We start from the raw sequence: 14,797 nt of genomic DNA, 5'->3' as shown, positions 1-14,797 counted from the left end.
TGGCCTTTTTTAGAGAGGATAGAATGTGGTGATATAAAGCAATAAAAGCAATATCCTAGAAGTCAGGACACAGGTGTTCTATAATCTGTTAGAAAGATCCACTGTAGTAACTACGTTGAAAATGTTTCACAACTTCTGGTAGTGTTTAATACATGACTTTTTTATTCGTACATTTATTCCTCTATTAATTCACCCATTTTCTTTTGTTGTCATTAATCACTTTTGAGTGAGAACTGCATACCCAGAAATGAGGCATGGGTTTGTGGCAAAAAGAAAGCAATACACATGGATGGATGGATAGCAAAGATTCCTTGAGGGTTATGAAATTTGAGCATTCCTTTGAGTCATGACTGACAAGATATTATTACTTTCTGGTAAGTCATTTTAAGCAAATGAAGATTATAGAAATAATAAGTGAGTAAATGAACAAGGAGTCAGTCAAAATTCACTAAGATAAGGAACATGGAGTATATACAGAAAAGGGAAAGAAACAAAGATGACAGCAAGCCCATGAGATGCAATCTTATAGGTCTCTAGAATATGAGTTACTGGAAGAAAATATTTGGCCACCATTACTTTTTGTGATGCAAAAATATGACTACCAGATGCAATGTTGAAAGAACATGAATAATTACCTTTTAGAAAACTTGGAGTCATTGACACATGATACTTTTATATAAAGGCATATTTGAGTAACATTGGTTGGGAGGTATGCAAGACAAGGTGGGAGAGATTCAAAGAGAAACGTTCATGGGCCTGTCTGTTGTTCAGACCTCATCTACTGAAAGATGAAGAAAGCTCTGGGAATAGTGCCCTGACTTGCTCTGATTCTAGTGCCTTCAAATATGGGCCACCTTCTTAGAAATTCAAAATAAAAATATCAAATGGGGTTCTACATTATGAACTCAAAGAGTCTTAGGATATAAATCATTTGCTACTCTAGTTGGCAGTGTGAACCTGGGAGAGCTGCGCTTAAAAATGAAGTGGAACCAAGTAGTAGTTCTCGACCTTCCTAATGCTACAACTCGTTAATACAATTCCTCATATTGTGTTGACACTCAGGCATAAAGTTAATTTTGGTGCTACTTTGTAACTTGTTTCACTACTATTATGAAACATTATGTAAATTTTTGGAGCTAGTGATGCCCAACTACAGGCCACACCTGCTGGAAATCCATTTAGGCTGTGTACCCATGGACCTTCTCCAGTCTCTTGGTGTCCCCTTTCTGACACTATACCTGAAAGCCATAGAGGAAACAGAAACCAAGAAACAGAATACCCCCCCCCCAAATCAGCACCTGGACTCTTAATTATCCCAGACCAAGATACCTAGACACAAACTTAAGGCATAATTAACAACATTCAGGTCAGTATGTCACACTAGAACTGAGCTATACTGCCACTGCAACCCCTGTGTATTAGAACACAATTCAAGCATGAGAAAAAGACCTTAAAACTAACTTTGTGAAGATGAGAGAGATCCTTAAAGAAGATGTGAATAATAGAAGCTCTTAAAGAAATCAACGAAAAGAAAAAAAAGAAGGAAATTAGTTGATCCCTTAAAGAAAGCCAGAACCATACTGATACAGGTGAGGAGGCTTGCAACTAATCATTGGACCAAGCACGGGGATCCCAATGGAGGGGTTACAGAAAGGACCAAAGGAACTGAAAGGGTTTCCAACCCCGTGGGAAGAACAATATCAATCAACACGCCTCCACCACACCCTCAAGCTCCCAGGGACTGAAACACCAACCAAAGAGTACACATGGAAATTTCCATTGCTCCAGCTGCATATGTAGCAGAGGATGGCATTGTTATCAATAGGAGCGGGAGCCTTTAGTCCTGTGAAGGCTCATTTCGCAGTGTAGGGGAATGCCAGGGTGGTGAGGTGGGAGTGGGAGGTTGGGAATGGGAGCATCTTCAAGGAATCAAGGGGAGGGGGATGGGAAAGGGGATGACATTTGAAATGTAAATATAGAGAATATTCAATGAAAGGGTGTTTTTTTTTTTTAAAAAGGAAAAACAAAAGAAACAAGAATGTGCATAGATTAAGAATGTGCTTCACCTAACCATTCATGCTTAATTTCGTAAGCAATATAACAATTATGGCATGTTTGGCACATGATGGCGATGTCCTTCAAAACTGTACTGAGGCAGCTCTTTTGACAGGAGGAAACCATGCCAACCTCTCCCCAAGGTTTCCAATAATTATCATTTAAAGGTGCCCAGTTATCACAAAACAGAAACAGTTCAAAAGACAAACAACACCCTCTCTTTCTTTCTCTTTCTATATATTTACCTATATGTATATACATGTGTGTGTGTGTGTGTGTGTGTGTGTGTGTGTGTGTGTATGTGTGTGTGTGTGTGTGTGTGTGTGTATGTGTGTGTGTGTGTGTGTTTTGCATCCCACAAAAGCCAGAAAACAATGTCAGATACCCTGGAGCTGGAGTTACAGGCAGTTGTGAGCTTTTAGATACAGGTGCTGGGAAGAAACCAAACTTGGATTTCCTGGAGGAGCAACAAAAGCTCTTGAATGCTCTGACATTTCCTCTGGAGCACACAGCCTTCTTATTGTGATTAACAGGAGCTGCTATTTACCTCTCGAAAACTGTAGGCTTGCAATTGGATGCCCAGGGGTTTCTGTACATATCAAGGATTGGTTTATGCATTTATCACTGTGGGAAATACATATATAGCATGCCATAGTCAATCAATGAACAAGGTATGGCATAGAATAACAAGTAGACCTGGGGATTTCCATTTCGGAAAACTCGGCTGGGTAGCATGATGTCAAGAAACACATTTAATTGGTTATAAAATGTTAATTTCTACCTGACTGTTGTAGCAGAACTGGAGCGCTGAGGGCCAGGGGAAACCCAGGTGTTCTTCATTTGCTATATTCTTGGCTCCACTTTAAGCTAAAGTTTTCAAAACATGTACCCAGACAGTAAAGTAAACAGACAAAAGTGGCTGTTCTGAATGAATGGCCCTAACTCCTCAGATGACAGCATTCTATGGGTTTTTTTTGTTTGTTTGTTTGTTTGTTTTGTTTTGTTTTGTCTTAAAGTAAATATTTCCAACAATGTTTTAATCAGCCTCCTATCTTCCAAACCAATTCATATGGATCAAAATCACTACATAAACAGCAGCTGTTACATTGCAACATGATAAATTTCCCAAAATCCTGTGCATTTGCATTGTATGACTTTTCTATTATCCTGTATTGTTTAGTTTTCTAAGTGTGTTAGCTGTGGCACTTGCCCATCCAGTGTGCACACAGCCACCCCTTTGCCTAGGATATCTTGCAGTGTTATACCAACTCGATAAGTTCTTGCTTACAGTTTTCAGCTTTACCACTTGGCTTTTGTGACACCTCAGACACAGTTATTCTTTTGTGTGTGTATCATGGGCTCTTGATTCATGTGTGAGATTTCTAGAAAGCTTTAGCTTCTTAGCACACAGACCTCTATTTCTGGCCTACAAGTCCTCTCAATATGTCAGTTAGATCACCTTAGCATGTGACCTGACAGAGTGCATGGAGAAAAATGCACTGCTTGTAAGCTACATGGATTTTTCTGCTCAAGTCTTGGACACTTTCTATGACTTCTGCCTAATCTCATTAATTGGAAGCCAGTCAGTAACATTTGCTCACATGTAAGGGTGAGGAACTCAACTCTGTCTTTTATAAAGAGAAAAACAAAACAAACGCGGCGGGTACGTTCAAAGGGTCCAGTGTGACTTGGATCACACCACTGTCAGATTATAATCTCTTACTTACATGTCTACATTTTCGGTCCATTTCTGGATACTCTTAATGTGTTTATTCTATGTCATATAACACTGCAAGGGTATGTGCAGTGACTGAGTCAATTTAGAGGGAAAAAAATCACACTCTGTGTTTTCATTTGTGGGCTAAGGTCTCTTGTATCCCAGACTGACCTTAAATTGTTAAGTAGCCATGAATAAGTTTAAAATTCTGATGCCCCTGTTTCTCCCTCTGATCTATTGGGATGATAAGTGCCATCACTCCTATTTTTAATGCAGTGCTGGGAATCAAACCCAGGGCTTCACACATGATATCCCCAGTTCCACAAAGTCTTTCTCTCTTTCTCTCTCTCTCTCTCTCTCTCTCTCTCTCTCTCTCGAAATAAAAAAGTATTAGGTGAGGAATGGCTGAGGACCTAGGTCAGACATGAACTGAAATTCCAGCTCTGCTGTCCAGACTGAACACCCTGTGGTCCCTTGCAGCTTTGCTTTCTTTGACTGTAATATCGATATGATAAGTTTACTTATTAAAGAGATAATATGTGAAAAGAGTCCAGAATGTCATCTTTCAGTGCTAAGTGCTCCTGGGAATGTGTACTTGTCTTCTTCTATAACTGTGGTTTTTATCACATTGTTCTATCATTAAGCAGGGCAAGGCATGCTGCCTTTGAATAAGCATAGCCCACTGCTTACAAGTCCCATTTGACACACCAGAATGACTGGAATTCCTACCTACCTGGGTGGCAATCTACTGAAAACAGCTGGAACTGTTTCCATTTGCTCTTAGCTTTGCCCAGGGGCATGCAGGGCCACAAGCACATTTCAGAAATTTGGAAAATAAACAATGAAATATCTCATGTTTGCAGCCTGTGCCTTTTCCTCTTATGATTTAGTTTAGCTGGTTCTCAGCCATAAAAACTTTAGAAGAATGAAAAGAAAGAATGGATTTCACAGCTTAAATCTTTCTAACTTCATCCCCTAAAACCTTCCAATCCAAGGCTATGATGTGAACAAATGTTCTAACCAATGTGCTCATGAAAATTTTAATAATTGCTTTGCCTCTGAAAGTTCAAACAGCTGCTTAAGTTGATAAAAATATTCCCACCTAGGCAGAGCAGGCTCCTATACTCTACAAGAAGGTTTTCTAAATCAGGCCATGTGGTACATTCATACAAAGATGGAACATGCATTCAGAGACTTTCTCTAACTATTAAATGCAATGAGTCTGTCGACCAGGTCAGTTCCTTCTATGAGAATCTTGACAACATCAATGTTAGAGCAGTTTCCAAAAGGAATGCTCAACTTTTTAATAATTTACTTTAAAAAATATACAAAGCAGGCCATGCCTTTTCTCTATGTCATTTTATAGCATGTATGCATGAAAGCACAGTTCATTACTAGATGGACTTGGAAATTACATCTCACCCTTCTTTGGTCCTTTCAAATGTATTATTTCCTTTGCTTGGAATATACACAACAACCCAATTCCTAGAAACATTAGTATCTTTAAGTTATACTCTCTCCAGAAAACCTTTTTTAGCCTTGCTGGCCAGGATGGTGTCTCTGAAATGAGTCTCCATGGCACTGCGTACTGACAAATGGAGCACTCATGGTACACACTCATGAACACACCACCTGTCAATGTTGTTTAGGTGTCAATCTCTACTATGCCACTCAAAGAGCTGTGAGTCCCACGACATTACCCAGCACAGAGCTAGGGCTCAAATAAAACCTGTGGGACTATGGGAAGAATGCACAGCTCCTCCTCCTAATGTGGCCTGTACACCTCCTTCTTCTCTTTTTTATCTGAACTTCAATAACTCCTGCCAATTTTAGCTTTAAAATGTTTCCCAGACCATTCTCTTTCCTAACACTGCTTCAATTTTCTTAGCTATAGGCCTGCTGGCTAAAGCTCAACTGTACACACTGGCCTGAATGCTGTGAAACACTACTTCAAATGCTCAGTGACTTCAGGCTGCCTATAGTACAAATGGGGCTTTTCCTCCTAAGGCAGTCCATCAATTTTTTTGTTCTTTGCCTTTTTCAAGCGATCATTTCTCTTAGCAAAAATTAATGTTTATATTCAGAAAGACAACATAGCCTACAAGCAAAGTCCCAGAGCCAGCATTTGAAGATGATGTTTACTAAACTCTCTGCAAGCTTTTTATGCAAGATCATTTTATAATGTACTAGATTTGTAATAATTGTGATAAATTAATGAATAATTGGGGGAAGAAGTAAGGAAAAATATAATACATTACTACTTCTTTTGACTTTACCTCAGTGTTTCTCAGCATAATATTAATGTTACTTTATGAAAACAATATTCCATGGGTAAAACAAAGAGCTGAGCTACTCCTTAGAGATTCTGAATGCATGCTGCCATATTGAAATTAAATGAAGGCAAAATAAATATCAGCAAAAGAGAAAATGTTTGTTTGGAATAGAACTGCTAACTGCATTTGAATTACAAACTAAAACCATGTTAACACCCCTTCTATATAAAACAGTATGCTATCCCAGCACTTCAAAAGCCCCCCGACCAAGAATCTCATGTGCAGAAAATGCCATAGAAAACTTCGACACAACAGACAAAGAAAATGCAAAATGCAAAAAGCTCTTAACTCAAAACATCCAGGAAATCCAGGACACAATGAGAATATCAAAATTAAGAGATAATCGGCATATAAGAAAGTGAAGATTCCCAACACAAAGTGCCAGCAAACGTCTTCAACAAAATCAGAGACGAAAACTTCTATAACCTAAAGAGATGCCCATAGCATACAAGAAGCCTACAAAACTCCAAATAGACTGGATGAAGAAACTCCTCCCATAACTTAATAACCAAAACACCAAATGCACAAAACAAAGAATATTAAAAGTAGTAAGGGAAAAGGTTTAGCAACATATAAAGGCAGTCCTATCACAATTACACCAGATTTCTCAACCAAGACTGAAAGCCAGTATATTCTGAGCAGATGTCATACAGACACTAAAAGAACACAAATGCAAGCCAAGGATACTATACCCAGCAAAACTCTCAACTACCATAAATGGAGAGACCAAGATAGTCTATAGCAAAAGCAAATTTACACAATATCTTTCTACAATTCCAACCTAACAAGGTATAACAGATGAAAAACTCCAACACAAGAAAGGAAACTTTACCATAGAAAAACCAAGAAGAATCTTCTTTCAAAAAAAACCAAGAGAAGACAGCAACACAAACATAATTCCACCCTTAACAATAAAATAACAACAAGCAACAATCAATTTCCTTAATATCTCTTAACATCAATGGACTCGATTCCCCAATAAAAAGACATAGACTAACAGACTGCGTACTTAAACAGGAACCATCACTTTTTCTGCGTACAGGAAATGCACCTCAGTGACAAAGACAGATACTACCTCAAAGTAAAAGGCTGAAAAAAAATTTCCAAGCAAATGATTCCAAAAACCGAGTAGGCGTAGCCATTCTAATAGTGAATAAAATCATCTTTCAACAAAAATTACCAAGAAAGATAAGGAAGGACACTTCATTCTCATCATAGAAAAAGATGTAATAAGATGAACTCTCAATTTTGAACGTCTATGTTCCAAATACAAGGGGACCCACATTCATAAAAGAAACTTTACTAAAGCTCAAAGCACATATTGTACCTCACACAATAATAGTAGAAGACTTCAACACCACACTCTCATCAATGGACCGATCATGAAAATAGAAACTAAAAAGAAACATAGTGAAACTAGCAGAACTTATGAGCTAAATCAATTTAACACACATGCACACACACACAAATAAATTTAACACACACACATATGTGTTATATATATATATATATATATATATATATATATATATATATATATATATATATATATATATATTAGAGGGGGGGGGAGGGAGGAGAGAGAGAAATTAAAGACTCTTCAGAATTTAACAAAAATGAAAGCACAATGTACCCAACCTTATGGGACACAATGAAAGCAGTGCTAAGAGGAACACTCATAGCTCTGAGTGCCTCCAAAAAGAAACTGGAGAGAGCATACACTAGCAGCTTGACAGCACACCTGAGAGCTCTAGAATGAAAAGAAGCAAATGCACCCAAGAGGAGTCGACCTCAGAAAATAATCAAACTCAGGGCTGAAATCAACCAAGTAGAAACAAAAAGAACTATACAAAAAATCAACAAAACCAGGAGGAGCTGGTTCTTTGAGAAAATCTACAAGATAAATAAACCCTTATCCAGACTAATCAGAGGGCATAGAGCCAGTATCCAAATCAACAAAATCAGGAATGAAAGAGGAGACATCACAACAGAAACTGAGGTAATTCAAAAAATCATCAGATCCTACTACAAAAGTTTATGTTCAAGAAAACTAGAAGATCTAGATGAATTAGACAATTTTATATAAAGATACCAGGTAACAAAGTAAAAATCAAGAAAAGATAACTAAATAGTCCCATCATCTCTAAAGAAATAGAAGCAGTCATTAAAATCCCCAACCAAAAATTTCTGGACCAGATGGGTTTAGAGAAGAATTCTATCAGATCTTCATAGAAGACCAAATATCAGTACTCTCCAAAGTATTCCCTAAAATATAAACAGAAGTAACACAACCCAATTCTTTCTATGAAACCACAATTATGCTTATATCTACATCACAGAAAGACCTAACAAAGAAAGAAAACTCTAGACCAATTTCTTGTATGAATATAGATGCAAAAATACTCAGCAAAATTCTCGAAAGTAGAATCCAAGAACATATCAAAATGATTGTTCATTATGATCAAGTAGGCTTCATCCCAGGGATGCAGAGATAGTTCAATATATAGAAATTCACCAATGTAATCCACTATATACACAATTCAAAGAGCAAAACCACATAATCATTTCATTAAATGCTGAGAAAGCATTTGACAAAATTCAACACCCCTTTATGATAACAGTCTTGGAAAGATCAGGAATTCAGGGCCAATACCTAAACATAGTAAAAGCAATATACAGCAAACCAGTAGCCAACATCAAATTAAATGGAGAGAAACTTGAAGCGATCCCGCTGAAATCAGGGACTAGACTAGGATGCCCACTCTCTCCCTAAGCATTTAATATAGTACTTGAAGTCCTAGCCAGAGCAATTAGACAACAAAAGGAGGTCAAAGGAATACAAATTGGAAAGAAAGAAATCAAAATATCACTATTTGCAGATGATATGATAGTATAACTAAGCGACCTCAAAACAGTCCACCAGAAAATTTCTACACCTGATAAACAACTTCATAAAGTGGCTGGATATAAAATTAACTCAAACAAATCAGTAGCCTTCCTCTATGCAAAGGACAAACAGACTGAGAGGGAAGAAACTGGGGCAAGAAATGAGGAGCAGTTGTGTTCCGGGTTTAACATAATGAGCTATAGTCAAGTATGCTCTGTATACTACTGAGTTTAGCTAAACCAAGACAATCACACATGCTTTTAAATGGCAGTATGTTTTCTAGATTTCAAGATTAAAATGAAAAAATTCTTCATAACTATTTCTTTCTTTCTTTACTCTCTTAAATTGAATGAAAATAAACATGGGTTGGAAAGCTACGGTGTAACCAGCCTCAGGATAGGAATTATAAAAAATAAATAAATAAAAAGGAAAATAAATAAGATTCAGTGTTTGTTTTAGGTGCTTGCAAACTTTAGTGAAAACTGGTATCATAACAGTGGCACAAAACACTGGGATAAAAGGAGAAATACCAGCGATGGTTTTCTGGGAGACATAGATAAGAAGTTATGCTTTACTCAGGCTTATTAACAAATTTAACCAATCTAATGGGGGATGAAATACTTGCCCTTGCCTTCATAGTGCTACTGAGAAAGTTGTAAGGAAAATTCTTCTCTGTATACAGTCATAAAGACTAAAATCTAATAAAGAAATATAAGAAATGTATATTTCTTCTGCGGAGGCTATGCAGTTACTTCTTTACAGAAGAACTGTTAACCTGTTTTGTACATCCTCGTAATAAGTTATTTGTGGCCAACTCTATGGAGTGCTTTGTAGACATGAACATTTAATCTTTCGTTTCAAGAACATATGTGTGGAGGTCAGAGGATGACTTCTAGGGAGAAGTTCCTGCCTGCCACCTTGCTGAGGCAGGCAAGGCTTCTCTAGTCCAGGTTTTGTGCTTCCTACTTCAGGCTAGCTGCTTGGCAAACTCTGGATTCCATGTCTCTGCTTCCAATCTCACTTTATAAGTGTTGAAACTACAAATACATCCAACATCATCTGCCTTGTTCCATGTGTTCTGGGGATCTCAACTCAGGTCGTCAGGCTTGGACTGCTCACACTTTAACCCACTGACCCATCTTCCCAGCCTCAGCCATGAGAGATTTTTGAAAACACTTACCTATCCATCTGGAAAAGCTGAATGTAGAGAGTGGAGCATCTTAATATGAGTCCAGTGTATTTAACACTCAGACTACTAGGAAATGAAATGAAAACGTAAGTCTACAGGAAGACTAGATCAAGAATATTTACCGAGACCTTATTCACAATAGTACACACCCACCAATTGCTGAGTAGATAGGTGTATTTGGTGACATGAGAGAAGAAACAATTGAAAAATGAGTAAATCCCAAAAGTATTGTGTTGCGTTTTGAGAAACCTGGAAGACTGTATGATTGATTTTATTACATGTGAAATTCTAGAAGATATAAAATCACAGTTAGAAATAATATCCAGCATGGCTCCAGGGATGGACTTGACTGGGATGGTGAGGAAATGAAGAAAATCCAGATACACAGACATACAGAAAAGCTGGGGGTCCAATGAACTGGGCTTTCTGATAGAGGAAATGAAGTGTCTTGGAAGCTCCCTGTGATTTTTGTATAAACTTGAACATGGGAGTAGAGTTGTATAAAGCTGAACAAGGAGCTGAGTTTATTGCAAACATATAAACAAGAAGGAAGTCTTTTCTACAGTATATAACTGGATTCAGAAAACAAGTTTAGCTGATATTAGTAGAATAACCTCTGTTAAAAAAGCATGTCATAAATATCTATCCAAGAAAAGACATGGCAGACATTTTCTGCATACCCTACCAACATCCTCATAAGGATTGAAGGAAAGCTTTGCCATCTCCCTTGAGCATCACCAGGTAGGAAAGGGGTTTTCTCTCTCCTACAGATATGAGACTAGGGTCCCTGCATGAACATGTCACATTTATTTTACTTCACTACCAAGGACTTCCTTCACTCCCCATAGTTGGAAGTGGAGGATTAGTGCTTGTAAGTGGGAAAGGAGGTGGAGAAAGAAGTGGACTACAAAGAGACCCAAGGGAGCACCTTTGTCTGATGAAAACAGTCTCTTCCATAATTGTAGTAATCGTTACTGAATATGCTTTCAAAGTACATTCAGTTCCAAACTTAAATTGATACTTTAATGCTTACAAAAAGAGATTCCAACTGTCCCAGCTAGAAAATGCATATGGCTTCCTGGGAGTTGTCAGAGCCAAAACTATCTGAGCCTCAGGCTCTCAAAAACTCTGCCTAACACCTCACCCTCAGACACTGACACACAATGGCTTCTATAAAAGGATACCATAATTCACTACCTGCTACTCACCCTAAGGTTCAGATCCTGCTGCCTCACCCAGAAAGCTGCTAATATAATCCCAGTGAAGATTATACTGTAAGGTTCTGATAACGTGGGACTCAGGCTCTTAGCTGTTCTGATGTGATTAGTTTCCCAAAAGGACAAGAAGATGGACTTTCTTTTTTTTTTTTTCTTTTCCCCTCAACATTTCAAGTCAGGTTCTCAATGGTAACTGACTCATTGTGGCTGGAGATCTTGCTTTTGTCATGACCCTATGGATAACAATGTGCCATAATCTCATTTTTCCATCACCAGGCATAACTGTTCACTATTCCCTTCACCTCACTGGCACTGTCACAAAAACATAAGTCTAACATTCTGAATAACTTAGCTGTGTTTTTAGAATTATAGTTGCTACTAAGATTTATAACAGGGTATCTATAAAATTGTTGCATATTTAATATAATATTAAGCACATGTGATTCCATTAAATCTCTATGATGTACCCAACACATGAAAGCTATCTGGTGAACACTGCCTCATCCATGCCTCACAGTAATTCTGCTAATGCTTGATGTCTTTATAAAATGATATGCTCATTTCCTACAGATAAGTTCTCTAAATCCCAGGAAGTGAATAGCCCATAATTTACCATTTGGATAGTGGATATTTGTTTCTAAGAGCATTTAAAATATACATGAAATCTGGAATCTGCATGTGAACTATAGACTAAAGCTTTGTTTTGGTATTTTTCTGAGCTTAGGTACTTTCCCATCCACTTTGTGCCTATGTACAGACCTAGAATGTTTCTTTACTTTATAATGAAGCAACTAGATTCTATACTATTGTACTTTGAAATGATTTTTTTAAATATTCATAAAATTAACACAGTGTCAATCATTGGCATAATTTCTATTCCTAATGGGAATACTTGCAACTTTCTCTGCTATTCAAACTGAACTTCCACACTATGGGTCCTATGCTGACATTGAATTTGTCTTCTAGTCTTTAGTGTGGTGACTATTTCAATGGGAAAAATATGTGATGTTCAGGCTTTAATGAGTCTATGAGGACCACCTCCAGACTCATCTTCTCTCCTTGTAGCTATTCTAAAAATGGCCACCTGACCAGCATGCCCTCTGCCAGAAGGCACAGCCTCCTGGTTCACTCACTTCCTCTGGATACTTGCTCCCAGTGATCTCTGCGACAGTGTTGAAGGAATCGGTATCTGGATAGGTCTTTGCTCCCATTTCCAGATGAATGACAATCTTGTTCCCATGAGAAGCCATCCGCGACATCATTTCTGCATCTTCGACTGTGATACAGGCTGTTGGAATCTTGGGCACACCATCTTGATATTCTTGAACACCTGTGTGAGGACTTGAGAAGAGGAATCATCAGATTAACTTAAGTGTAAAAACTATTCAAACCCTAATACATAATAATATTTCACTGATTTTAACGAACTCAAAGTAGGAACATTTGCCTTTATATGAATATAACTTTTAGTCTTAATAAAACTATATAAAATTAAATTTAATAATTATGTAATTTAAAACTTACATAATATTTTTGGAATTTAAATGACCCTAGTGTGAAAAGTTGATATGATCTCTTATAGAGAGTGACAATGCTTTCATAACTAAGAAGCAAACACATGTACAGAAGGCAAGGAAACCTCTGAAACCCATTGAATATCTAGACAAATTCCACATGTGCAGCAAAAAACTGGTTCAGATTCTCGCAGATCTGTAGTTACTTCCTGGGACTTTACCTCCCTTTTCATCTTACAAACACAAAGCACAGAATATACAAACCTTTTGATAAGGTAGAAAGTTGCACAAAAAAAAATGGTAAAAACAACTAAGAAATATGTGTGTTGCTATGAAGAATACAGATTATTTTACCATAGGGAAAATAAGCCTATCATATTTATGACACTAAAGCAGATAAATATGTATGATGGTTGTTAATCTCTATGTATGTGTAGGACCATACATATGTGGACATACATGAATGTGAGTGTACAACTGTATGTGTACATGTATGTTTATGCATGGAGGCCAGAAATTGATTTTAGGTATTTTACTCTGGTGTTTCTTGCTTTATATACTGAGGCAATATCCCTTGATGAACCCAGAACTTGCTGATTCATAATCTTGATAGATAGCATACACCTGGAGATCCCTTGTTTTGGTCTCCTGGGGTTCTGGGATAATAGGCAGGAAGGCTGCCTTGTCTCAGCTTTTATATAGGTTCTGGAAATCCAAGCTCTAGTATTCATACTCTAATGCCAAACATTTTGATCCTGGAGCTATCTCCCTAGCTTCTGCTTTATCTTCACATAACACAATGGTTACAATCAACCATGTATAGAAACCATAAAACCAGGAGCTAAAATAATTCTGTACAGCTTTACATTCTTTATCTCAGGAGTTTGTCATAGTGACTGAAATTCTGCACAATCCAGAACATTAGTTAAGATCAAGATACTAACATCAAACGTGTACAGTGTTAAATACATACAAGACATTCCAACAACTCAATAATGAAAATAAAATTAGGTGGAAGGCCAGGATTTGATAGATAATCTTCTATCTTCAAAGAAGATAGAACAAAGAGTGTTAAGAACATGGAAACTTTCTACACATCCTCTCTACAGGAAAATGTAAATCACAACCATGTAACCATGAGATGTTACCTCACATTCACTAAAGTAGTTTTGGGACACAAAGGACACAAGGACAGATAGACACAAGTCCTGCGGGAGATACTCACTTATCGGTGACAGAAATGTAAATAGCAATCTGTTTTGGCAAACTAGTTCCAGTCCTCAAGAATTAAACATGTACTTAGCATCTGTGAGGTAGCCACCACTGCCTGTGCATTTGAATACTTGGGCCCAAGCTTGTTGAGCTATCTCAGGAGCCTGTAGAAGATTTGGGGCTGTTCTATACAGCAGGGCAGATCACAGTGACTGGTCCTTAAGAAGATACCCATGAAAGGAACAAAGCCACTATTTCTCTGTGTCCTGATCTTATAGGCAAGTGGGAAGCCTCCTCCTACAAGCTCTTGTCTACATGAGTTCTATTATACCTTCCCTGAATATTCCCTGAAGTTATTTGATCATCTATTTTGACCCAATGCCAAGAAAAACCACTAATATACCATATGACCCAGTACATACATATGTGTATATATGATGCACATGCACACACACAAGAGAACTGAAAAGACATATTCACTTGAAAATTTCACAGCAGAATTCCTTTTATTTTAGATTTTAGTCACATTCTGGACTTTAATTTTATTGAAAATAGATATAGCATATAGTTGCATTATTCTTAACATTCAAAGGTGTAAATAAGCCTAATATATATCGACTAATATCCATGGGTAAGCAACATATGGTATATCCATACTGTGGAATACTATTCA

The 14,797-nt window shown here is 37.4% G+C and overlaps 1 protein-coding gene across 1 annotated transcript in view; it reads right to left on the bottom strand.

Annotated features, from left to right (window-relative positions):
- The window catches only part of CPQ (carboxypeptidase Q), a 382,789-nt gene that overhangs the window by 191,773 nt on the left and 176,219 nt on the right, over positions 1–14,797 (bottom strand). Inside the window, exon 4 of the mRNA XM_080909480.1 lies at positions 12,532–12,739. Within this exon, the coding sequence (XP_080765606.1) occupies positions 12,532–12,739 (208 nt within the window). The remainder of the gene's footprint in view (positions 1–12,531; positions 12,740–14,797) is intronic.

The sequence above is a fragment of the Micromys minutus genome (assembly GCF_963924665.1).
Source record: "Micromys minutus genome assembly, chromosome: 33".
Classification (NCBI taxonomy): Eukaryota; Metazoa; Chordata; class Mammalia; order Rodentia; family Muridae; genus Micromys; species Micromys minutus.
Note: the sequence above shows the minus strand (reverse complement) of the source record. Positions and strands in the feature narration are given on the sequence as shown.